Source organism: Oncorhynchus clarkii, chromosome 31 (assembly GCF_045791955.1).
Source record: "Oncorhynchus clarkii lewisi isolate Uvic-CL-2024 chromosome 31, UVic_Ocla_1.0, whole genome shotgun sequence".
NCBI classification, from domain to species: Eukaryota; Metazoa; Chordata; class Actinopteri; order Salmoniformes; family Salmonidae; genus Oncorhynchus; species Oncorhynchus clarkii.
In genome coordinates this window covers 20,478,918-20,506,553 of record NC_092177.1, presented here as the reverse complement: position 1 = coordinate 20,506,553, position 27,636 = coordinate 20,478,918, and the positions used below count along the sequence as shown (strand labels likewise).

Genomic DNA, 27,636 nt, shown 5'->3' with positions numbered 1-27,636 from the left:
AGCATACATAAAGCCAGGGAAGCATACATAAAGTCAGGGAAGCATACATAAAGTCAGGGAAGCATAAATAAAGTCAGGGGAGCATACATAAAGCCAGGGGAGCATACATAAAGCCAGGGAAGCATACATAAAGATAGGGAAGCATAAATAAAGTCAGGGGAGCATACATAAAGCCAGGGAAGCATACATAAAGTCAGGGGAGCATACATAAAGCCAGGGAAGCATAAATAAAGTCAGGGGAGCATACATAAAGCCAGGGAAGCATACATAAAGCCAGGGAAGCATAAATAAAGTCAGGGGAGCATACATAAAGCCAGGGAAGCATACATAAAGTCAGGGAAGCATAAATAAAGTCAGGGGAGCATACATAAAGCCAGGGAAGCATACATAAAGTCAGGGGAGCATACATAAAGCCAGGGAAGCATACATAAAGTCAGGGAAGCATACATAAAGCCAGGGGAGCATACATAAAGTCAGGGGAGCATACATAAAGCCAGGGGAGCATACATAAAGTCAGGGGAGCATACATAAAGCCAGGGGAGCATACATAGAGTCAGGGGAGCACACATAAAGCCAGGGGAGCATACATAAAGCCAGGAGAGCATACAAAAAGTCAGGGGAGCACACATAAAGCCAGGGGAGCATACATAAAGCCAGGGGAGCATACATAAAGCCAGGGGAGCATACATAAAGCCAGGGGAGCATACATAAAGCCAGGGGAGCATACATAAAGCCAGGAAAGCATACATAAAGCCAGGGGAGCATACATAAAGCCAGGGGAGCATACATAAAGCCAGGGGAGCATACATAAAGCCAGGGGAGCATACATAAAGCCAGGGGAGCATACATAAAGCCAGGGGAGCATACATAAAGCCAGGGGACTATGCATAAAGCCAGGGAAGCATACATAAAGCCAGGGGAGCATACATAAAGCCAGGGAAGCATACATAAAGCCAGGGGAGCATACATAAAGCCAGGGAAGCATACATAAAGCCAGGGGAGCATACATAAAGCCAGGGGAGCATACATAAAGCCAGGGGAGCATACATAAAGCCAGGGGACTATACATAAAGAGCATCCATAAAACCAGGAAAGCATACATAAAGCTAGGGGAGCATACATAAAGCCAGGGGAGCATTCATAAATGGGGGCGGCAGGTAGCCTAGTTGTTAGCGCGTTGGGCCAGTAACCGAAAGGTTGCTAGATCGAATTCCCGAGCTGCCAAGGTAAAAAATCTGTCGTTCTGCCCCTGAACAAGGCAGTTAACCCACTGTTCCTAGGCTGTCATTGTAAATAAGAATTTGTTCTTAACTGAATTGCCTAGTTAAATAAAGGTTAAATAAAAAAATGTATAAAGCCAGGGGAACATCCATAAAGCCAGGGGAGCATTCATAAAGCCAGGGGAGCATCCATAAAGCCAGGGGAGCATCCATAAAGCCAGGGGAGCATCCATAAAGCCAGGGGAGCATCCATAACGCCAGGGGAACATCCATAAAGCCAGGGGAGCATTCATAAAGCCAGGGGAGCATCCATAAAGCCAGGGGAGCATCCATAAAGCCAGGGGAGCATTCATAAAGCCAGGGGAGCATCCATTAAGCCAGGGGAGCATCCATAAAGCCAGGGGAGCATCCATAAAGCCAGGGGAGCATCCATAAAGCCAGGGGAGCATCCATAAAGCCAGGGGAGCATCCATAAAGCCAGGGGAGCATCCATAAAGCCAGGGGAGCATCCATAAAGCCAGGGGAGCATCCATAATGCCAGGGGAGCATCCATAAAGCCAGGGGAGCATTCATAAAGCCAGGGGAGCATCCATAAAGCCAGGGGAGCATCCATAAAGCCAGGGGAGAATCCATAAAGCCAGGGGAGCATCCATAAAGCCAGGGGAGCATCCATAACGCCAGGGGAGCATCCATAAAGCCAGGGGAGCATTCATAAAGCCAGGGGAGCATCCATAAAGCCAGGGGAGAATCCATAAAGCCAGGGGAGAATCCATAAAGCCAGGGGAGCATCCATAAAGCCAGGGGAGCATCCATAAAGCCAGGGGAGCATCCATAAAGCCAGGGGAGAATCCATAAAGCCAGGGGAGCATCCATAAAGCCAGGGGAGAATCCATAAAGCCAGGGGAGAATCCATAAAGCCAGGGGAGCATCCATAAAGCCAGGGGAGAATCCATAAAGCCAGGGGAGAATCCATAAAGCCAGGGGAGCATCCATAAAGCCAGGGGAGCATCCATAAAGCCAGGGGAGCATACATAAAACTGCCGGCCTTGTGTCATTTTCTGTGTCTAATCGTTTTTGAAGAAAATATTTCAATCACCGGTGCATGAATCCCTGGGTCATATGAGGTGTTACAAGGTCCATCTATTTTCATTTTCACTGCCATTAATAAAATGAGGTCCGCTAATTGCCTTGACTTGTGGGGTAGACTGGAGCAGGGCTGGATATAATGATGCTCATTTTCACTGAGGGCAGTTGGGGATTGCTGGCCTGAGTAGGGGTGGGAGTGGGAGGGAGGGACACATTGGTGGAGACACAAACCTGATGAGTTCAACTGTCTCAGAGTACATAGTGTATGGAGACTTGGCCTCCAGTGGGTCCCGTTCCATGGCGTTGCCACATTCTATGAACGACAGCGCCCCATCAGCGTAGTTAACAGCTTTGCCATACTTCTCCATCTGTGAAGAAACGACGGAGACATCGAATCTGATCCGCATTAGAGTCACAACACTACAAGGCCACAAAATATTCTCCACACATGAGTTCTTGTGAAAACAGATATTAAGCTGATTTAATCAGAAGGAAAAATAACTATGCTACATTAATGTTTGGGAAACAGAACATTCTTTTGGTCTTCTTCAATGTTCTCGATTACATTACTAAAAATACAAACTCACAAAGACCCAAAACACAAAACCAAAGAGCCTATGACAAATAAGAAGCTCATGAGCACACAAGTGTAAAATAAAATATATTTACACACCACTCTCCACTGAAAGCACCTCTCAAGCAGGTTCTATCCATTTCAAGTAAGCCACTTTTACTACATACCGACCGGGCTGGTGAAAGATTCATTACAGCTCAACGATTACTGTCATGTAACAAGGGCAATCAATTCCCTTCATTTTGTATTCATGGATGACTTTACCTCGCAGATCAGATTTATGGCCAAGTGGATGTAACTTCCGATAAAGGACAATGTCTGGGGAGATAATTGCTAGAATCCAATTATTAGGGCACTATGAGTGTGTTGGTAAATCACGTCCGCCGCCTGGGCTCAAGGCCCTCTCTGAGGACATTGAAGAGGTGTGAAAGAGACAGATCCCACAGCCTCACTTCAAAAAGACTACAGATCTCCACAAGGGCTCTCCTCTGTACATCTAGCAACATTCTTCAGATAGGCCCCGTATCTGTATGTCTGTCTGTCAGTTATTAAGACCAGTGGTTGTCTGTCAGTTATTAAGACCAGTGTCTGTCTCTTATTAAGACCAGTGTCTGTATGTCTGTAAATAAGACCCGTGGCTGTCTGTTGTTAAGACCAGTGTTTGTCTGTCTGTCTCTTAATAAGACCAGTGTCTGTCTGTCTGTTATTAAGACCAGTGTCTGTGTGTCTGTTATTAAGACCAGTGTCTGTGTGTCTGTTATTAAGACCAGTGTCTGTCTGTCTGTTGTTAAGACCAGTGTCTGTCTGTCTGTTATTAAGACCAGTGTTTGTCTGTCTGTAAATAAGACCCTGTAAATAAGAGTCACAACACTGTCTGTTATTAAGACCAGTGTCTGTCTGTTATTAAGACCAGTGTCTGTCTGTTTGTTATTAAAACCAGTGTCTGTCTGCCTGTCTGTTATTAAGACCAGTGTTTGTCTGTTATTAAGACCAGAGTCTGTCTGTTTGTTATTAAGACCAGTGTCTGTCTGTCTCTTAATAAGACCAGAGTCTGCCTGTTATTACGAACAGTGTAGGTCTGTTATTAAGACCAGTGTCTGTCTGTCTGTCTGTTATTAAGACCGGTGTCTGTCTGTCTGTTATTAAGACCAGTGTATGTCTCTTATTAAGACCAGTGACTGTCTGTTATTAAGACCAGTGTCTGTCTCTTATTAAGACCAGTGTTTGTCTGTTATTAAGACCAGTGTCTGTCTCTTATTAAGACCAGTGTCTGTCTGTTTGTTATTAAGACCAGTGTCTGTCTGTCTGTTATTAAGACCAGTGTCTGTCTCTTATTAAGACCAGAGTCTGTCTGTTTGTTATTAAGACCAGAGTCTGCCTGTTATTAAGACCAGTGTTTGTCTGTTATTAAGACCAGTGTCTGTTTGTTATTAAGACCAGTGTCTGTCTGTCTGTTATTAAGACCAGAGTCTGCCTGTTATTAAGACCAGTGTTTGTCTGTTATTAAGACTAGTGTCTGTCTGTTATTAAGACCAGTGTCTGTCTGTTATTAAGACCAGTGTTTGTCTGTTATTAAGACCAGAGTCTGCCTGTTATTAAGACCAGTGTTTGTCTGTTATTAAGACCAGTGTCTGTCTGTTATTAAGACCAGTGTTTGTCTGTTATTAAGACCAGTGTCTGTCTGTTATTAAGACCAGTGTCTGTCTGTTATTAAGACCAGAGTCTGTCTGTTATTAAGACCAGTGTCTGTCTGTTATTAAGACCAGTGTCTGTCTGTTATTAAGACCAGAGTCTGTCTGTTATTAAGACCAGTGTCTGTCTCTTACTAAGACCAGTGACTGTCTGTTATTAAGACCAGTGTCTGTTTGTTATTAAGACCAGTGTCTGTTTGTTATTAAGGCCAGTGTCTGTCTGTTATTAAGACCAGTGCCTGTCTGTTATTAAGACCAGTGTCTGTCTCTTATTAAGACCAGTGTCTGTCTGTTATTAAGACCACTGTCTGTCTGTCTGTTATTAAGACCACTGTCTGTCTGTCTGTTATTAAGACCACTGTCTGTCTGTCTGTTATTAAGACCGATGTCTGTCTGTTATTAAGACCAGTGCCTGTCTGTTATTAAGACCAGTGCCTGTCTGTTATTAAAAACAGTGTCTGTTTGTTATTAAGATCACTGTCGGTCTGTTTGTTATTAAGAACAGTGTCTGTCAGTTATTAAGAACAGTGTCTGTTTGTTATTAAGACCAGTGTCTGTTTGTTATTAAGACCAGTGTCTGTTTGTTATTAAGACCAGTGTCTGTTTGTTATTAAGACCAGTGTCTGTTTGTTATTAAGGCCAGTGTCTGTCTGTTATTAAGACCAGTGCCTGTCTGTTATTAAGACCAGTGTCTGTCTGTAAATAAGACCCGTGGCTGTCTGTAAATAATCCCTGTGGCTGTCTGTAAATAAGACCCGTGGCTGTCTGTAAATAAGACCCGTGGCTGTCTGTAAATAAGACCCGTGGCTGTCTGTTATTAAGACCAGTGTCTGTTTGTTATTAAGACCAGTGTCTGTTTGTTATTAAGACCAGTGTCTGTTTGTTATTAAGACCAGTGTCTGTTTGTTATTAAGACCAGTGTCTGTCTGTCTGTTGTTAAAACCTCTTGGTGTTAGGGGGCAGTATTTTCATTTTTGGAAAAAAAACGTTCCCGTTTTAAACAGGATATTTTGTCAGGAAAAGATGCTAGAATATGCATATAATTGACAGCTTTGGATAGAAAACACTCTAACGTTTCCAAAACTGTAAAGATATTGTCTGTGAGTACAACAGAACTGATGTCCCAAGTTTTGAAAGCGCTGAGTTCCAATGACTCCCTATATGGCTGTGAATGTACCATCAACGAGCTTACGCTTTCTACATATTCCCCAAGGTATCTACAGCATTGTGACGTAGTTTTACGCATTTCTGTTGAAGAATAGCCGTATGGGGACACATTGCGTAAGTGGTCACATGGTGGCTCCGAGAGAGATTCTTGTGTAAAGTGCAGAGGTAGCCATTACTCCAATCGGTCCTAGAGAAAAAGGAATTGTCCCGACGGATATATTATCGAATAGATATTAGAAAAACACTTTGAGGATGGATTCTAAACAACGTTTGCCATGTTTCTGTCGATATTATGGAGCTAATTTGGAATATTTTTCGGCGTTGTGGTGACCGCAATTTCCGGGCGATTTCTCAGCCAAACGTGAAGAACAAACAGAGCTATTTCGCCTACAAAAATAATATTTTGGGAAAAATGAACTTTGGCTGTCTACCTGGGAGTCTCGTGAGTGAAAACATCCGAAGTTCATCAAAGGTAACCGATTTAATTTAATTGCTTTTCTGATTTCCGTGACAAGTTTGCCTGCTGCTAGCAAGGCATAATGCTATGCTAGGCTAGGATAAACTTACACAAATGCTTGTCTAGCGTTGGCTGTAAAGCATATTTTGAAAATCTGAGATGACACGGTGATTAACAAAAGGCTAAGCTGTGTCTCAATATATTTCACTTGTGATTTTCATGAATAGGAAGATTTTCTAGGAAGATTTATGTCCGTTGCGTTATGCTAATTAGTGTCAGATGATGATAACGGTCCCGTTCACGGGCTGGGCGTCACTACAGGTTAAGACCAGTGTCAGTCTGTCTGTATATTAATACCAGTGTATTATGTCTATTATTAAGACCAGTGTCTGGCTGAGACAATGTCAAAAAAAATATTCTCTACCAAAGTAAATGCTGTATTAAATGGTTTTAATACATTTTGCGGTGGCTAATAAAACAACAGCTTACCAGTGCATCTGCTTTGTGCTTCAGTTTCTTGGCTTCCTGCATGTAGTAGTCTGCAGTGTGAACTCTGTGGAGAACACATGCATTGAGAATATGTCAGTCATGTCAGTTATGTTGGAAATATAAATCTGTTTGCAGTTGTGTGACTGCCTGGATTGCTTAAGGATAATGTTGTCCTCCAAATGCTGAATATGTTTCATTTTGAATTATCAATATAGAGGAACTCGACTTTGTAATCACATCTCACACATACGTCAACTTCCCTGGGTTCTGTTCTGTTCCATTTGAATCATGTTTGAAACTTAAATTAGTACATACATTACGTCATTCAATATGTCAGTACATCATGTCATGTAAATCTGTCAGTACAACATGTCAATCTGTCAGTACATCATGTCAATCTGTCAGTACATCATGTCAATCTGTCAGTACATCATGTCATGTCAATCTGTCAGTACATCATGTCATTCAATCTGTCAGTACATCATGTCAATCTGTCAGTACATCATGTCATTCAATCTGTCAGTACATCATGTCATTCAATCTGTCAGTACATCATGTCATTCAATCTGTCAGTACATCATGTCATTCAATCTGTCAGTACAGCATGTCAATCTGTCACTACATCATGTCAATCTGTCAGTACATCAGAGACAAAAAACACAATATGTGTTTTTGGAGTGTTTGGAGAAGTTAGTTAGTCATACGTACTTGTTATTGAACGTTAGCTTCGGTCTTCTTGGCTCCATGTGGTCCATGGACAGAGATGAGGGGTTGGACCAAAGGTCGGAATCAGACTGACCGTTACCATGGAAACTGCCAGATGGTTTGCTGTGGGTATCTTCCTCCTGTGAGATGGAGGGGTCAATTAAAATGCTAATTAGCATCCAGCAGTAAGTCTAATAATACTGTAAGGATTCATCTTGGTGATTTGGACTGCCGTTACGTTGTGGCCATGGTGTATTTTTTTCTGTCCTGGCTTTAAACATATTCAGCCATTTCCCTCTCTTCAAGACTGTTTATAACTCCTTTCAAAGGGTAATTAGATTAGATTTGCAAAAACACAGGAAGTAGTGGTAGAAGCCTGGAGCAGAGAAATAATCTGCAGCAACAGCACCGTCTTCCAACTTCTCTGCACAATGAATTATAGAAGACACGTTCTCTTAGCAAACGGAGTGGACGCAAAAGTATCACACTTTAAAAATATTTAAATTTAAAAAATGTTGCTCGGTAATTGATTATGATAGCAGTACAAAAGTAATAAATACCATTTTACTGTATAATAACGCCGAAGAACAACAGCTTGCCCCTACTTACACTGCTTGTCTTGGAATGTGAGAAGAATTTGCTCTCTCCTTTGCTGTGGTGCTTGTGTGAGGAAGAGGAGGATGAGGAGGAGGAGAAGGGGGGCAGAGAGCAGCTGAGGGTGGGTAGTAATAAGGCGCCGCTAGCGCCGCCCTCCTGGCTGAAGGAGGAACACTCGCTGGTCCTGCGCTGGCGGGTGGGAGGCTCGTCAGAGAGCGGCGACAGCAGGGGAGGCAGCAGCTCTCTCTTCCTGGGCTGTTTCCTCAGAGAGCTGGGATTAGACAAACACAGAAACATTTATGAACGCTTATGTATTGCTTATGAAGTGTTATGACCCCCCCCCAATAATGTGAGTTCACAGCCTCTGAAATGCAAACCAATCTCAACTGCTATGTCATCAAAGTGGTGGATGGATTAAAAAAATGAGAAATGACTTGACTGTCTGAGGTATTTGTAAAATTGAGAAGTACAGGCATTATGTGCAGGCCTGAAAGAAAGCAGCTGGCCATAGAACATTCTGTTTGTCAGAATGAATGATTATTTCTGCTTTTATTATAAGACTCATTCAATGCAGCACTATACAGGTAAGGCATAAAGTACAGATACTTCTCAGTATCTGTTGGGTTTCATAAAAGAGCATATCCAACTGAAAATCTCGTAGAAAAAAAGATCAACCAATGGATCCAAGATTTAAAAAGAACTGACGTTGGCATAAGATGGAGTGAAAGTTTGAGCATAACTAACAAAATTGTATGCTTAATCCAGTATAAACTAATATATATAGAATGTATTACACAAAATGCACCAATTTAACAGTACAATGGCAGAGTCATGTGTCAAGTGTACAACTAATAATGATTCAATAATCCATGCTTTCTAGGAATGCTATAAAGTTCAGAAGTTGTGGGCGGAGCTAGAAAGTTACAATATAAACATACTTTTAATCTGCCTGTGTGCATATTTCAAGCAATGACATATGGGGGTGTAGTGAGACACCAATGGGCTGTAAAATTATTTTCTCATCACTCATCAAAAACGTATACTAAGAATGAGGAAGTCAATCAATCCGCCATCCTTAATACAATGAAAGAAAATCAAATGATTTGTTATTGAAATTGCATGGGCGACTGAGACCAACTAACTGGTTCAATTTAAGGCCATGTGGCAAACATTAATGCAGGCACTAGGGATGGGATTGTGACAGGCGGGTCTGGACAGATGAGACATGGTCGTTGTTTGTATGTGTCTGTAAGTTGTCGGTACGTATGTATATGTTGGTTTTGTTCTTTGGAATGTAAAAAAAGAACAAAAAGGAGTATATCAATGATATTTAATATCATTTAAACATATCCTTTTGGCTTTGTTTAAAACCATGAAACCATTTACATTTTGACACATTATTTTTCAGTGCCTGACCCTCTAAGGAGGCAGCCTAGAAATAGGACTAGAAATAGCCCTGTAGTGCACTGAGGGGTCAGAATATTGATTGATCAGGCAGTGGAACGGCAGTTTGTTGAGACAGAAAGCACTTAGATTCACAGTCCTTCTAATATCCACTCCTGCTCCAGAAACCTGGCCCCTCAGAGGGGAACCCAGCAGACTGCAGTCTGGATCCATGTGAGTGTGTTCTCGGTATAGCTGTGTGTGTGTGTGTGTGTGTGTGTGTGTGTGTGTGTGTGTGTGTGTGTGTGTGTGTGTGTGTGTATCTACATGGGGATTCTATTAACAATAACATTTCCTCAATTTATCCATGTTAACAGATAAGAGACAGGTAAGGAAGTTGCCGTTATATAGTTTCCTCAAAGTCATTATTGAGTTTAAAAACCAGCAAGAATGTAAAGTAGCAGCGAGAAACCTCACCTCCCTCCTGCAGCTACTATATTTTTCACATTGTTTGCAACAACAGATTATTTTCGCCCCCTTTCCCTAAACTCATGGGGATTTTATATATGAGAAAAAAATGCTTAGCTGGCGCAAGAGCGCCTGAAGCAGTAACGGGGGAAACGCAGTCAGAAAACCTCATTAGGATTATGTTGCTCAGGTTATTTGTCAACAGCAGCATATTTTGTCTTGTTTCACAGGCCGGAAAATGAGCAGAACCCTGGTCGGTTTAACGGAATTAATAAAAAGCATCTTTACACTCCAATCTGATTAAAAGGCTTTGAGGTTGTCTAAATTCAACTGATTTAAAGGCTTCAGCCCAGACCAAAGGGTTCAATATTTCTGCACTAGATACCCGTGGCAGCTCATATATCACAGCGCTGGGTAATCATATTAAATAGATGTAGTGATTAGTGGTAAAGCTCAGCTAGCGGACACTCCATCCTCCGGACTCACTACACTCGACCCCCGACCCTTGTCACCAGCGTCCCTTTGATGAGCAGTAGGTCTCCGCAGCGCTAATTAAATATCTAAAATTAGCTTTAGCGCCCTTGTCGGTGTCATGTTACCTTAATGCTGTAGGACACAGGACACAGCAAAGAGCTAGCAGCAGCTAAGGGTATACCATACTAGAAACATCACTGCTCCTGTACCTCCGAGCATCCTCTCTGAGGAGGATCTACACTGGTTGGACGTAGCCATTCACAACACATACAGTACTACCACCCATAAGAGAAAAACAACAGCTTATAAGTACACTGTGGACATCCATAATGAGTGTGTACATCCCTGTAACCATTTACTGTACAAAACAGGATGCTCTACACATTCCTTTTCTCATCCAGTAACCATAGTGATGAGTTAAGTAAGTACTGCACAGTGAGCGGTTTGGCGACACTTACTCTTTTGTGCTAATGTTCTTGTGGTTGTGAATGGGTGAGATGCACGGGGGAAGAAGCATGGAGTCTTTCTCCAACCGTAACTTCTTGCTCCCGCCGACAGCGTTACAATGGTCCGACTAAAGAACACACACACAAACAGCACAGTCAGCATTGAACATACTGTCAGCACTTTCTCACTGCTCCTCCATGGACACACTCCAACCACTATCCCACAAACCAATGCAAGTTAGTACCTAGAGAGAAAAAACGTGAGAAAGGTTCTGCACTTGCCTTGTGTTTCCTCTTGGCCTTGCTAGGGGGTTTCTCAACAGGGGTAGACTGTTGACTGGCGGGGGACTGGCGTCTGTGCTTGGTGCTGGGTTCCCAGTGTTCCTGGGGCTCAACCTTCACAGGAGGGGGCTCAGGGGGGTCCTGTCCTGGGATTCTAGACAGGAAGCTCAGCTCGATCTTCACCCACAGTGATTTGATGTCCTCAAAGTCCCTGAGAGGGGACAAAAGTTCGTTCTGGACGATGGGGACAGGGGACAAGAGGGGGTCTTCCAGTAAGCCCCCAACCACACCAGGGTCTGGGATAGAGATGGAAGTGCTGCAGGTGCTGGTAAGGCTACTGACACTCAGGATATTGGCTGCTTTGAGAGTCTGCAGGCTGCTGGGACCTGGGCAGGGAGGGTTAGGGACCTTGATCAGATCCTCTGGTTCAGAGTGGCACTCAGACGACGAAGACTCCGTCTCGATGAACTCCTTGGACTTGGGGAGGATCCTGCTGGGCCCCCTGTGCTTCTTCTTGTCCAGGACTGGGGCTGGGGGAGGATGAGCTGGAGTAGTAGTCGTGGTAGTGGTGGTGCGAGGTTCCTTCCTAGGGGCAGCTTTCCCACTGGTGCCCTTGGTCCTGGACTTGGGCGGCTCCAGAAGAGGCGGAGGCTCCTTCTCCTTAGGGGTAGTGCTGATGGAGGGGTTGATGGGCTTGGACCAGGAGCTGTGTTCTTCCAGGCTGGATGAGTGCTCCACTTTCTTTGGCTGCTTCTTTCCAATGCTGCGTCTGGCTGGGGCCGGCTCCACCACCACCGCTGCTGGGGACTTTGAACTCTTGCCCTCTGAGACCTTTGGTCCAGTCTTGGGCTTGGCCTTCTCTCGGATGGGGCTGAGGAGGGCCCGTTCCTTGGCGTCGGTCTGGGCCAGCAGGACGGTGGGCCCAGGCTTGCTCTTTCCTGGGGCCAGGTCCTGGCTCCCAGGTGCCTGCTGGCTGTGGTCAGGCTGGGAGCTGCAGAGCCCATGGCTCTCTCTCTCTGACTGGGTACTGATAAGTGCTTTATTGTGTGGGGTCACTTTGTTCAGCCACTTATCCAGCTGCCATTTGTTTGTTGATGGAGGTTCAGGCTGTGTGAGAACAAAATAAGTATCAAGGACAAAGAATATACAGTTAGATAGATCCACGTTTAGTTTGATAGTAGACTACATAGCTTCATAAAACACTGTGTTGACTCATGAAAGTAAAATGTGATAATTCAATTGTCTATTCAGAGCTATATGCTATCAAACCAACGAGCCAATGTCCTGATGAAGAGACCATTAAAATAGACTCTCAGAAACTCATGAATGACTGAGTAGTGCTCCCAAATTGTCCTTGTGCTAGTCTCCGACCATGCCATCTCACATCGTTTGTTTTGTACCATTATGCCCCACGACAAGTAGAAGTGTTTCATATGAAATCATAAATACTGTCCTGAATGATCGAAATGATAGCAAATCATTTGGAAAGGAAGTGTTGGAAATGAATTGACTAAGGAATTAAAACCACTGAGTATAAAACAGGAGATAACACATACTTCCCCTTTCACTCTTCCTCTCTGAAAGGCCCAGCCTTTAAATCCCATCTAACATGGCTTCCGGAAAACTCCTGTGTTTTTAGTAAAACATCAGTGGAGTGCACTTAGAGGGAATGAGACATCCTTAAAGACGGACAGGCCCGTTTCCTGGCCCACCTGGCTGTTCCAATTGGCTCTTCCTTGGTGGACAGAAAGTCATATAGAGGGCGCCCAGATGCACTGTGGTAAATATTTACCCGGGTCTAACACTCAGTGCTCCTCTGTGGAATACTACTCTGCCTGGCACTTGAGCTGCTTAAACTGCCATGCAAGTGTCAAAGTCACTTTACTACCATCAACTGCAACAACCGGGAAAGAGGGAAAGTTGCTACTAGGTCGGCTAGTTTAATCCTATCAAAATAATTGTGATATTAGAGTAGATGGGGGGTTTTCATCCCTGGATCAAAATGTTGTACTAGTGGTATTAGTGTAATATAGTGTGTTTCGGTAGCCTAAAATAATAGGATAAATGTTTTTCCCTGGGGGATAACACAGGTTGAGTATTGGTTGATAGCACAGTAAACAAAATCTGACTGTCCCGGTTAGTTGGTACAATACAGTAAGGAGCGATTGTGTTATACCTCTGGGGTGGCGGTCCGGGAGGCCCCGTTACACTCGCTGTCACTGGAGCTGCTCTCACTGTCTGAATCCGACTCGGAGCTGCTCTCTGATTCACTGGAGCTGGCCGAGGCGCCACTAGAGTGGCCCGGGTCACTGGTCCGAGACGTGGCCACAGGGATGCTGGGTAGGAGAGATTTAGAGAAAGAACGAGAGAGAAGAAAGAGAAAGAGAGATAGAGAGAAAGAGAGAGAACATGTAGAGAAGGACATAGAGAGAGAGAGAAAAAAAGTATATATGTTTGTATAGATAAACATTTACTGTGTGATAGACAAAGCTTTACTGTAGCCTCATATTTTAGCAGCACTACCTAGCCCTCTGTGACCCCGGACTGATCTCATTCCACTGGCGTGTGTGACTAATGCACTGATGCGCTATGACGCAGATTTCTTTTGTGTCATCATTTTGCTAAGAGCAGCCTTGTGCTCTGCTTCATGTTTGGCGCCAGCCACACGCCCGGCCTTGTGCTCTCTGCCCAGCACTCAGCGCCGTGGTGCTGGCTCGCTCAGCAGTGACACAGAGTTGGTCGCGATGAGTCCGCCTGTCATTGACATGACTCCCAGATCCACACAGCCTGAAGACAGCTGGAGACAGCCCCATCAATCACACAGCATCTCTCTCTCTCTCTCTCCTCTCTCTCTCTCTCTCTCTCTCTCTCTCTCTCTCTCTCTCTCTCTCTCTCAACAAGGCAAACCGTTATTAAGACAATAATGCATCTGACATCTGATTATCAATTTCATCAAATACATCATATACAGTGACAAGAAAAAGTATGTGAACCCTTTGGAATTACCTGGATTTATGCATAACTTGGTCATAAAACTCGACCTGATCTTCATCTAAGTCACAACAATAGACAAACATAGTCTGCCTAAACTAATAACACACACACAATTATACGCTGTCATGTCTTTATTGACCACACCATGTAAACATTAACAGTGCAGAGTGTAAAAAGTATGTTAACTCTTGGATTTAATAATTGGTTGACCCTCCTTTGGCAGCATTAACCTCAACCAAACGTTTTCTGTAGTTGCGTATCAGACTTGCACAACGGTCAGGAGGAATTTTGGACCATTCCTCTTTACAAAACTGTTCAAGTTCAGCAATATTCTTGGGATGTCTGGTGTGAACCGCTCTTGAGGTCATGCCACAGCATCTCAATCGAGTTGAGGTCAGGACTCTGACTGGCCCACTCCAGAAGGCGTATTTTCTTCTGTTGAAGCCATTCTGTTGTTGATTTACTTCTGTGTTTTGGGTCGTTGTCCTGTTGCATCACCCAACTTCTGTTGAGCTTCAATTGACGAACAGATAGCCTTACATTCTCCTGCAAAATGTCTTGATAAACTTGGGAATTCATTTTTCCGTCAATGATAGCAAGCTGTCCAGCCCTGAGGCAGCAAAGCAGCCCCAAACCATGATGCTCCCTCAACCATATTTTACAGTTGGGATGAGGTTCAGATGTTGGTGTGCTGTGCCTTTTTTTCTCCACACATAGTGTTGTGTGTTCCTTCCAAACAACTCAACTTTAGTTTAATTTATGCACAGTGTATTTTGGAACATATACTGGAACATCCAGGTGCTCTTTTGCGAACTTCACTGGCTTCTTCCGTGGTGTCCTCCCATGAACACCATTCTTGTTTACTGTTTTACATATCGTAGCCTTGTCAGCAGAGATGTTACCATGTTCCAGAGATTTTTGTAAGTCTATAGCTGACACTCTAGGATTCTTCTTAACCTCATTGGGCATTCTGCACTGTGCTCTTGCAGTCATCTTTGCAGGACGGCCACTCTTAGGGAGAGTAGTAACAGTGCTGAACTTTCTCCATTTATAGACAATTTGTCTTACCGTGGACTGATGAACATTACAGCTTTTAGAGATACTTTTGGAACCATTTCCAGCTTTATGCAAGTCAATAATTCTTAGTCTTAGGTCTTCTTAGATCTCTTTTGTTCTAGGCATGGTTCACATCAGGCAATGCTTCATGTGAAAAGCAAACTCAGATTTGGTCCGTGTTTTTTACATTGCAGGGCAGCTCTAACCAACATCTCCAACCTCGTCTCATTGATTGGACTCCGGGTTAGCTGAGTCCTGACTCCAATTAGCTTTAGGGCAAGTCATTAGCCTTGGGGTTCACATATGTTTTCCAACCTACACTGTGAATGTTTCAATTATGTATTCAATATAGAAAAGACAAATACAATAATTGGTGTGTTGTTTGTTTCAGGACACTGTGTTTGTCTATTGTTGTGACTTAGAGGAAGATCAGATCAAATTTTTTGACAAATTTATGTAGAAATCCAAGTAATTCCAAAGGGTTCACATACTTTGTCTTGCAACTGTAACTGAAGAATAAAGGAAATTGACATCATGCTTTATAATAAGCAATTTATTCTCCTTATTGAAAGTGTCAACACTAGACTAGCTGAAGAAGATGTTGCAGGGGTGTATGGTACTGTGGGTCTGCTGGAGAAGGTAACAGCTCTAGCGGTTGATGATAAATTCCTTCAGGAGGCCGTTTGCTTTCTCACCACCTACGTACTTAATATTCCACACTCTTTCAACTCTCTGTCATGCTACTGGTTCATCTGTTGGATCCGCTTTATAACACAATAAAACCCACATTACTGAACACAGGAGGATGGAGGCACGTTAATTGTGGAGGATGGGCTCGTGCTAATGGCAGAAGTGGAATTGGTGGAATGGTATAAAATACAACAAACACATGGTTTCCATGTGTTTGATGCCATTCTGTTGGCTCTCCTCCAGGCATTATTGTGAGCCGTCCTCCCCTCAGCAGCCTCCACTGCTACTGAAGCCATCTAAAGACGCTCCACCCACTATAGTCTAAAGACCGGTTATAGAGGACCTGAGACACACTGGACAGGACAGTGGAAATTAAACATGATGTGTAATGATGGGGGTCTTTTTGTCAACACCCCATTGATGATTGTGTTTTTCTGTGACAGGGGGAGGGGGCATATGGCAGCTTGGAGATCAAATCTGGGACATAGCTGTGGCACTAGGTTATGGGACATAGCTGTGCCACTAGGTTATGGGACATAGCTGTGGCACTAGGTTATGGGACATAGCTGTGGCACTAGGTTATGGGACATAGCTGTGGCACTAGGTTATGGGACATAGCTGTGGCACTAGGTTATGGGACATAGCTGTGGCACTAGGTTATGGGACTTAGCTGTGGCACTAGGCTCTGGGACATAGCTGTGGCACTAGGCTCTGGGACATAGCTGTGGCACTAGGTTATGGGACATAGCTGTGGCACTAGGCTCTGGGACATAGCCGTGGCACTAGGTTATGGGACATAGCTGTGGCAGTAGGTTATGGGACATAGCTGTGGCACTAGGGTATAGGACATAGCTGTGGCACTAGGTTATGGGACATAGCTGTGGCACTAGGTTATGGGACATAGCTGTGGCACTAGGTTATGGGACATAGCTGTGGCACTAGGCTCTGGGACATAGCTGTGGCACTAGGCTCTGGGACATAGCTGTGGCACTAGGCTCTGGGACATAGCTGTGGCACTAGGCTCTGGGACATAGCTGTGGCACTAGGTTATGGGACATAGCTGTGGCACTAGGTTATGGGACATAGCTGTGGCACTAGGCTCGTGGATATAGCTGTGGCACTAGGTTATGGGACATAGCTGTGGCACTAGGTTATGGGACATAGCTGTGGCACTAGGTTATGGGACATAGCTGTGGCACTAGGCTCTGTGACATAGCTGTGGCACTAGGTTATGGGACATAGCTGTGGCACTAGGTTATGGGACATAGCTGTGGAACTAGGTTATGGGACATAGCTGTGGCACTAGTTTATGGGACATAGCTGTGGCACTAGGTTATGGGACATAGCTGTGGCACTAGGCTCTTGGACATAGCTGTGGCACTAGGTTATGGGACATAGCTGTGGCACTAGGTTATGGGACATAGCTGTGGCACTAGGCTCTGGGACATAGCTGTGGCACTAGGTTATGGGACATAGCTGTGGCACTAGGTTATGGGACATAGCTGTGGCACTAGGTTATGGGACATAGCTGTGGCACTAGGTTATGGGACATAGCTGTGGCACTAGGTTATGGGACATAGCTGTGGCACTAGGTTATGGGACTTAGCTGTGGCACTAGGTTATGGGACTTAGCTGTGGCACTAGGTTATGGGACTTAGCTGTGGCACTAGGCTCTTGGACATAGCGGTGGCACTAGGTTATGGGACATAGCTGTGGCACTAGGTTATGGGACATAGCTGTGGTACTAGGTTATGGGACATAGCTGTGGCACTAGGTTATGGGACATAGCTGTGGCACTAGGCTCTGGGACATAGCTGTGGCACTAGGCTTTGGGACATAGCTGTGGCACTAGGTTATGGGACATAGCTGTGGCACTAGGCTCTGGGACATAGCTGTGGCACTAGGTTATGGGACATAGCTGTGGCACTAGGTTATGGGACATAGCTGTGGCACTAGGCTCGTGGATATAGCTGTGGCACTAGGTTATGGGACATAGCTGTGGCACTAGGTTATGGGACATAGCTGTGGCACTAGGTTATGGGACATAGCTGTGGCACTAGGCTCTGTGACATAGCTGTGGCACTAGGTTATGGGACATAGCTGTGGCACTAGGTTATGGGACATAGCTGTGGAACTAGGTTATGGGACATAGCTGTGGCACTAGTTTATGGGACATAGCTGTGGCACTAGGTTATGGGACATAGCTGTGGCACTAGGTTATGGGACATAGCTGTGGCACTAGGTTATGGGACATAGCTGTGGCACTAGGTTATGGGACATAGCTGTGGCACTAGGCTCTTGGACATAGCTGTGGCACTAGGTTATGGGACATAGCTGTGGCACTAGGTTATGGGACATAGCTGTGGCACTAGGCTCTGGGACATAGCTGTGGCACTAGGTTATGGGACATAGCTGTGGCACTAGGTTATGGGACATAGCTGTGGCACTAGGTTATGGGACATAGCTGTGGCACTAGGTTATGGGACATAGCTGTGGCACTAGGTTATGGGACATAGCTGTGGCACTAGGTTATGGGACTTAGCTGTGGCACTAGGTTATGGGACTTAGCTGTGGCACTAGGCTCTTGGACATAGCGGTGGCACTAGGTTATGGGACATAGCTGTGGCACTAGTTTATGGGACATAGCTGTGGCACTAGGCTATTGGACATGGCCATAGCACTAGGCTCTGGGACATAGCTGTGGCACTAGGCTCTGCAGTGAAACAGAGCCATGTGTCAAATAACTACACTGTGCCATGGACCAATAGCTATTTACTAACGTCCAGCTTGTCTGAGCCAGGTCAAGTCCTTAAAGAAGTAGCTAACTCTCCTGCCCCCAGGGCTTGCCTAGTGGCCATTTGGTTCCAAAGCAGAATTCTGAGGCTCACAGCCAGTTCAGGTTAATGATTAAAGATAAAGGAAGAGGACAAGGCCCTGTGGGTAATATAGTGTGGCATGGTGTTCCTATGCCCTGCCCTAGCAGTGCCCGCCACTGCCCATTGCTAGTAGGATGGCAGAGTAGGAGGAGGACATGGCATCTTGCCAGCACTAGAACAACAGTAAAGGACAGTAAAGGACCATCGATCTACACACATCACTCTGAGATAACCCTAGCTGAAATGACAAGGCAACCATTGACAGATCCATGGCGTACTAGGAATAGTTCTAAGAATACCCTCTTTTTCTACATTCCATTTTTTTATGTAAGTAGAATTACTGTGGCTTTCTCCAATACCCAAGTGTTGTCCACGTCATTCTCTGGAAGAAGAAAGGTAATTAGTATCCTAGGTCCCATTAAAGTCTTTAAAATAGACCTCTTGGAGACATTCTTTCTTTCACCACTCAGTCTCTCCAAGTAGTGCTTGTGCATGTAAATAATTCATAAAAGGGAAGCGCTAATGTTCTATTTGAGAGCGTGAAGAACAGCAGCGTAGTAAGGTCACTTCATTTCCTTTGTCCACTTGATGAAGGTGAGCCTCAGCTGACAGCTGATAGAATCCTGTGGTGAATTGTGGGAAAATAAGGGGCTGGTGTCTTTAGAACAATGGCTGCTGTCTGCTTTCAGTGTGTTCACCTCGGTCTAGCCCACTAACCTCGGACCTGCTAACAGGCTCTGCTCTCAGAACACCCTCCTAACCTCTCTAACCTGTTTCTGTTATCTCGGTGCTCGCAACAATGAGCTGCCTTTCTCACAGCAGACTATAAAGACATTTAGAAAAAACCTCCTCCTCTGTCCACGGAACTGGCTGTTCCATCCAGAGTGATGAAATTCATGGCAGGCAGGGGAAAATAATGACTCATTTGCTGCCGTAACACATCATCCCGGTTCAGATGAAGGTTATTGACATATAACAGAGAACATAAACAAACAGTTGCATACGTCTCTAATGCAGACGCTTACTAGAATGTGTTTCAATCACCGGCGCTCAAAGGGCCTCACGCATCTCACACATTTAGATTTGAACACCAAACGTGGCACTATTAATCTGCTATAATTTAAGTAAATAAACGAATGGCATTCATAATTAATGGGTTTTCCAATTTCTTCCTCATTCCAAAACAAACTGGATGGAGGGCCTTCAGGAACAGACTGGGAGAGGAGGAAAGAAGTGTCTCCCAGCAGAGAGACAGTAGCCCAAGGCAAACCCCAGACAAATCCCAGGCTCCACACAAGGACCTCTGGGAATGTGATAGGAGGGTACTCCAAAATCAACAGCTTCTAACTCACCACACAGTACCAGTGCATATATTTCACCATTTATGCCAGCTAATTAATTTGAGTCTTCAAGATTCTTCACGGAGCTGTCCAGATATAGATTCACAGGGAGTTTTAAAGAGGGGGCAGCTCTACTGTATCATTCCATTGAGTCACATTATCAGATGATCTACAGTTATGTACAACTCTTTGAACAAGACGCTGCCAGACAGACCCAGACAGAATCCTGATGTAGTCATTACACAAACCAAACGTCTTGGAGCATTCATTAAACATTTAATAAATAAGTCAAGTTAGGATATTTCAAACTGTTTACACCATAAATATTCAATGTTTAGTAATGAAGCAATTTTCCAGGCCAGTGCAATTTGGAGAAAAAAATTGGATATTTACAACTCACAATATTTCTCACTCACTCATATACATACATACATACATACATACATACATACATACATACATACATGCATACATACATACATACATACAAAAATGCATTCATACGGGAGCAATATCTATCTATCTATCCATATCTATCTATCTCCAATGGGATCATCAAGGGTCACAACAAGGCCAACCTCCAGCGATCCCGCGGCCAGGGGCTGGCTGAATTGGCAGCTTTAGGAACAGTCTGCTATCGATGTGTGATTTTCTCCTTCTATTTACACTGATACCATAATCCTCGATCAATAAGGTCAATAGACAGAGGCCGCTGGCGGAATTGATGAGGCGAGTGGTGGAGGAGCTAGCCTTCAGCCTCAGACAGTGGAACTAGAGAGAGAGACAGCAGAAAGAGAGAGAAGAGACAGATCTATCAAAAGAAGAGGCAGGCAGGGCTGGAGGCTAGCCCCTGAAGGTGGTGGGTGGTGGAGAAGAATCATTAAATCAGACCTGGGTACAGACAGAACACATCTACATTTTGGAGGGAGCCAGCTGAGTCAGTTCAGACGTGCCAGTCCCTAATGATCCAGCTGACTGGCTGCTGTAACGGTGAGTCAGTTCAGATGTGCCAGTCCCTATTGATCCAGCTGACTGGCTGCTGTAACGGTGAGTCAGTTCAGACGTGCCAGTCCCTAATGATCCAGCTGACTGGCTGCTGTAACGGTGAGTCAGTTCAGACGTGCCAGTCCCTAATGATCCAGCTGACTGGCTGCTGTAACGGTGAGTCAGTTCAGACGTGCCAGTCCCTAATGATCCAGCTGACTGGCTGCTGTAACGGTGAGTCAGTTCAGACGTGCCAGTCCCTATTGATCCAGCTGACTGGCTGCTGTAACGGTGAGTCAGTTCAGACGTGCCAGTCCCTAATGATCCAGCTGACTGGCTGCTGTAACGGTGAGTCAGTTCAGACGTGCCAGTCCCTATTGATCCAGCTGACTGGCTGCTGTAACGGTGAGTCAGTTCAGACGTGCCAGTCCCTAATGATCCAGCTGACTGGCTGCTGTAACGGTGAGTCAGTTCAGACGTGCCAGTCCCTAATGATCCAGCTGACTGGCTGCTGTAACGGTGAGTCAGTTCAGACGTGCCAGTCCCTATTGATCCAGCTGACTGGCTGCTGTAACGGTGAGTCAGTTCAGACGTGCCAGTCCCTAATGATCCAGCTGACTGGCTGCTGTAACGGTGAGTCAGTTCAGATGTGCCAGTCCCTATTGATCCAGTTGACTGGCTGCTGTAACGGTGAGTCAGTTCAGACGTGCCAGTCCCTAATGATCCAGCTGACTGGCTGCTGTAACGGTGAGTCAGTTCAGACGTGCCAGTCCCTTGCTTCTTCCTTATTTGTTTGTACTTTCTAATGATTTAAACATCTATTGCTGATGAGGCGCTGGGCAACCCTGAGCAGGTTACATTACCATTCCCTCTCATCCCAAAGAATCCCATATTCTGGAGGAAGAACTGTCATTTTCTACTCTTCAATAAAGTCTAATCCTTAATTATAGATGAAGAAATTTGAGCAGGTCTATAGAGATGGAAACCTATGCTGCTCGCTCTCTCTCGCGCTCTCTCTCTCTTTCCAATTTATTCAACCTAAGGGGCTTTATTGGCATGAGAAACATGTTTACATTGCCAAAAAAAGTGAAATAGATAATAAACAAAGGTGAAATAAACAATAAACAGTAAACATTACACTCACAAAAGTTCCAAAGGAATAAAGACATTTCAAAGGTCATATTATGTCTATATACAGTGTTGTAATGATGTGCAAATAGTTAAAGTACAAAAGGGAAAATAAACAAACATAAATATAGGTTGTATTTGCAATGGGGTTAGTTCTTCACTGGTTGGATTTGTTTTTCAATTCTTTATGGTTCTGTGTAATCTGAGGGAAATATGTGTCTCTAATATGGTCATATATTTGGCAGGAGGTTAGGAAGTGCAGTTCAGTTTCCACCTCATTTTGTGGTCAGTGTCTTCTCTTGAGAGCCAGGTCTGTCTTCAGCTGCCTTTCTCAATAGCAAGGCTATGCTCACTGCCACTGTGTACTCTCTGTTTAGGGCCAAATAGAATTCTAGTTTGCTCTGTTTTTTTGTAAATTATTTCCAATGTGTCAAGTAATAATCTTTTAGTTTTCTCATGATTTGGTTGGGTCTAATTGTGTTGCTGTCCTGGGGCTCTGTGGGGTCTGTTTGTGTTTGTGAACAGAACCCCAGGACCAGCTTGCTTAGGGGGCTCGTCTCAAGGTTAATTCCTCTGTAAGTGATGGCTTTGTTATGGCTTTGTCAAGGTTTGGGAATCGCTTCCTGTTAGGTGGTTACAGAATTGAACAGCTCTTTTCTGGATTTTGATAATTAGCGGGTATCGGCCTAATTGTGCTCTGCATGCATTATTTGTGTTTTACATTGTACATAGAGTAAATGTTTCCAGAATTCTGCATGCACAGTCTCAATTTGGTGTTTGTCATTTTGAGAATTCTTGGTTGATGAGCGGACTCCAGACCTCACAACCATAAAGGGCAATGGGTTCTAGAACTGATTCAAGTATTTTTCAAACATTTTATGTTCCTTTTGATGGAATCGAAGGCCCTTCTTGCCTTGTCTCTCAGATCGTTCACAGCTTTGTGGAAGTTACCTGTGGCACTGATGTTTAGGCCGAGGAATGTATCGTTTTTTTGTGTGCTCTAGGGCAACGGTGTGTAGACCTTTTTTGGAACACCATTATTTTGGTCTTACTGAGATGTACTGTCAGGGCCCAGGTCTGACAGAATATGTGCAGAAGATCTAGGTGCTGCTGTATGCCCTCCTTGGTTGGTGACAGAAGCACCAGACCATCAGCAAATAGCAGACATTTGACTTCAGATTCTAGTAGGGTGAGGCCGGGTGCTGCAGACTGTTCTAGTGGCCTTGATAATTTGTTGATGTATATGTTGAAGAGGGTGGGGTTTAAGCTGCATCCCTGTCTCACCACCCGGCCCTGTGTAAAGAAATGTGTGTTTTTTCCAATTCTAACCGCACACTTGTTGTTTATGTACATAGATTTTATAATGTTGCATGATTTCCCCCAACACTACTTTCCATCAAATTGTATAGCAGACCCTCATGCAAAATGTAGTCTAAATGTTTAATCAACAAAGCATGAGAAAACTTTGCCTTTGATTTGGTTTGTTTGTTTGTCAATTAGGGTGTGCAGGGTGAATAAGTGGTCTGTCGCACGGTAATTTGGTAAAAAGCCAATTTGACATTCGCTCAGTACATTGTTTTCGCTGAGGAAATGTACGAGTCTGCTGTTAATGATAATGTAGAAGATTTTTCCAAGGTTGCTGTTGACGCATATAGTTATTGGGGTAACATTTATCTCCACTTTTGTGGATTGTGGTGATCAGTCCTTGGTTTGAAATATTGGGGAAGATGCTAAAGCTGAGGCTGAAATAGACAATTGGAATTTGTGGTCTGTATATTTTATTATTTCATTTAGGATACCATCAACCCCACAGGCCTTTTTGGGTTGGATGGTTAGTATTCTGTCCTGTAGTTCATTCAAGGTAATTGGAGAATCCAGTGGGTTCTGGTAGTCTTTAATAGTTGATTCTAAGATTTGTATTTGATCATGTATATGTTTTTGCTGTTTGATCTTGGAGAAGTGGTTTATCCATTCATCTCCGCTTTGGATAGATAACTCTTCGTGTTGTTTGTTTGTTTAGTGTTTTCCAATCTTCCCAGAAGTGATTAGATTCTATGGATTCTTCAATAACATTTAGCTGATTGTTGACGTGCTGATCCTTCTGTTTCCATAGTGTATTTCTGTATTGTTTTAGTGATTCACCATAGTGAAGACATAGGTCTCTATGTTTTTGGTTGGATAGGTATCTCAATTTCTTTCTTGGCTTTCTGCATTCATTTTTTTTGCTGTTGTTGTTTAATTTAACCTTTTTTTTAACTAGGCAAGTCAGTTAACTACAAATTCTTATTTACAATGAAGGCCTAACGGGGAACAGTGGGTTAACTGCCTTGTTCAGGGGCAGAATGACATATTTTTACCTTGTCAGCTCGGGGATTCCATGCAGCAAACTTTCAGTTACTGGCCCAACGCTCTAACCACTTGGCTGCCTGCTGCCCAGTTGTCATTGTTGTTCATTTTCTCAGGTTGCCTGCTTGACATTTTTAGATTTGATAGGGAAGCTGAGGGGTCAAATATACTGTTTAGCTTTTCTACTGCCAAGTTTACACATACAGATTTTGTCCAGGAAATTGTCTAGAAGGTATTGAATTTGTTGTTGTCTAATTGTTTTTTGGTAGATTTCCACACTATTTTCCTGCCATTATAGCATTTCTTAATATTATTCAGTACTTTTGGCTTTGATGCCTCATGATTGAGCATAACTCTGTTAAAGTAGAGTGTGATTTTGCTGTGATCTGATAGGGGTGTCAGTGGATTGAATGTGAACACTCTAAGAGACTCTGGGTTGAGGTCAGTGATAAGTAGTAGTCTACAGTACTACAGCCAAGAGATGAGCTATACAGTGGTTGCTCCACTAAAAGTTTTGCGATTATGCGATTATGCGGGACATAGAGGTAAATTGTGGTTTAGTAGAGTACCCTGCGTCACCACTTCATTGCTCCAGACCAGCGCAAGGGGGCACTGATTATGCTTTTGGGTTCTACTGTGCCTCTAACTGACAATGAATGGGCGACATAAACCTAAATAGAAACTAATAATTGTGCACGACTTCAGTATTACTTACTGAAACTGTTGTTACACTAAGGTTTTTATTATTTTATTTTGTTATGATTATTTTGCCCTTACCGTAGTCCTGTAGCCCACTCCCGAACAGTCACATTGTACAGCGCCTGAGTGGTGCAACGGTCTAAGACACTGCATAGAAGTGAAAGCTGTGTTGCTACAGATGCTAGTTCCGTACCTGTGCCGGAATCAACTGGGAGACCCATGAGATGACTGTAGGTTTTTGGTTTCTCTCCCTCTAAAAACAGAAATAAATAATTCTAAATAACAAATTAGTAACATTGTCTCACCCCGTGTTCAAGAATGGCTGTTTTCTTGCTCATTTTACATTATTTGAAAACGAAATCATCTCCAAAATATTGTTATTTTTAAACAAAGTGATTATTATTAATATAGAATTATATAAAAGCCCCTTGGATATTCTCACAGATATATTATTAACCCTGTTTTTAGCAGGACAATACACACTACTTTTCAAAAGTTTGGGGTCACTTAGAAATGTCCTGGTTTTTGAAAGAAGAGCACATTTTTTGTCCATTAAAATAACATCAAATTGTCCAGAAATACAGTGTAGACATTGTTAATGTTGTAAATGACTAGTGTAGCTAGAAATGGCTGATTTTTTATGGAATATCTACATAGGCGTACAGAGGCAACCTTCACTCCTGGGTTCCAATGGAACGTTGTGTTAGCTAATCCAAGTTTATTATTTTAAAACGATAATTAATCATTAGAAAACCCTTTTGCAATTATGTTAGCACAGCTGAAAACTGTTGTTCTGATTAAAGAAGGAATAAAACTGTCTTTCTTTAGACTAGTTGAGTATCTGGAGCATCAGCATTTGTGGGTTCGATTACAGGCTCAAAATGGCCAGAAACAAAGGACTTGCTTCTATTCCTGTTCTGAGAAATTAAGGCTATTCAATGTGAGAAATTGCTAAGAAACTGAAGATCTCGTACAACGCTGTGTACTACTCCCTTCACAGAACAGCACAAACTGGTCCTAACTAGAATAGAAAGAGGAGTGGGAGGCCCCAGTGCACAACTGAGCAAGAGGACATGTACATTAGAGTGTTTATTCTGAGAAACAGATTCCTCACAAGTCCTCAACTGGCAGCTTCCTTAAATAGTTCCCGCAAAACACCAGTCTCAACATCAACAGTGAAGAGGCGACTCCGGGATGCTGGCCTTCTAGGTGGAGTTCCTCTGTCCAGTGTTCTTTTGCCCATCTTAATCTTTTATTTTTATTGGACAGTCTGAGATATGGCCTTGTCTTTGACACTCTGCCTCGAAGGCCAGCATCCCGGAGTCGCCTCTTCACTGTTGACATTGAGACTGGTGTTTTTCGGGTACTATTTAATGTGGATGGGGCCTCCCCAGTGGCACAGCTGTCTAAGTCACCGCACTGCATCGCAATGCAAAATGCATTGCTACAGATACCCGTGCCGGCCGCCACTGGGAGACCCATGAGGCGGCTTTTGGTTTAAATTTAGAAGCCTCCAATCCTCTATATGTATTTATTGGCTTAGTCCCATAGGTTTTTTAGATATACTGTAGGTCTACCGTAGGCGACATGAGTCTCACTAGTGTTGAGTAATGGGCTGTTAAAAGTGGTGTAGGTCTTATTTATTTAAAGAGCATATTGAAGTTAGAAGCGATAGGATTTGAAGCCTATAACTATTTTAGCACTGTTTCGCACTGAGACAAGCATGGGGACTGGTCTTGATAAATCAATGAGATTTTTATTTTCCCCGAATCTCAGTTTGGGTATTGCTTAGACTACAATTAGGGTGTAGAAATGTCATGCTCTTAGTGTAACCTTTATTTAACTAGGCAAGCCAGTTTAGAACAAATTCCCCATCTGAGAATTGAAACCCTGTCTCCCGAGTGCCCGCAAGACACAGGGATTGTTTAGCTAAATAGACAAGTACTGTAGCCTACTCCCGACCGTCACATTGTACAGCGCCATATTTTCCATTCCATCCTTCATTTTTCTTGGAATAGAAACAACATAATGTTAAGCAAATTAATTAAGTCTTAAAATCAGTCAATCCTATACTATGTTCTTACAAAAAAGGTTTTAAATTCTCTAGTACAGCCACTATTGAAGGCTATCAAATGCTTCTCAAAGATGCCCTCTGGTGGTCAAACTAGCACTAACTAGCATTAACCTCTCTAGGGTATGTGGGACGCTAGCGTCCTATCTGGCCAACATCCAGTGAGGTTGCAGAGTGCCAAATTCAATTACAGAAATGCTCATTATAAAAATTCAGGAAACAAAACATATTTTACATAGGTTTAAAGATTAACTTCTTGTTAAACCAACCACAGTGTCATATTTATAAAATGCTTTTCGGCAAAAGCATACCTAGCCCAGAACATACCTAGCCCAGAACATAGCCCAGTTGACAAATTATTACAGAGAGTAACCAGCCAAGCAGAAGCGTTACAAAACTCAGAAATAGAGATA

At 43.6% G+C, this 27,636-nt stretch overlaps 1 protein-coding gene across 1 annotated transcript in view; it reads right to left on the bottom strand.

Moving 5' to 3' along the window:
• The window catches only part of LOC139390625 (AF4/FMR2 family member 2-like), a 274,611-nt gene that overhangs the window by 15,558 nt on the left and 231,417 nt on the right, over positions 1-27,636 (bottom strand). Inside the window, exons 11-17 of the mRNA XM_071137875.1 lie at positions 13,216-13,375; positions 11,040-12,146; positions 10,770-10,885; positions 7,999-8,257; positions 7,393-7,529; positions 6,685-6,748; positions 2,538-2,674 (exon numbers count right to left, since the gene is read on the bottom strand). Of these exons, the coding sequence (XP_070993976.1) occupies positions 2,538-2,674; positions 6,685-6,748; positions 7,393-7,529; positions 7,999-8,257; positions 10,770-10,885; positions 11,040-12,146; positions 13,216-13,375 (1,980 nt within the window). The remainder of the gene's footprint in view (positions 1-2,537; positions 2,675-6,684; positions 6,749-7,392; positions 7,530-7,998; positions 8,258-10,769; positions 10,886-11,039; positions 12,147-13,215; positions 13,376-27,636) is intronic.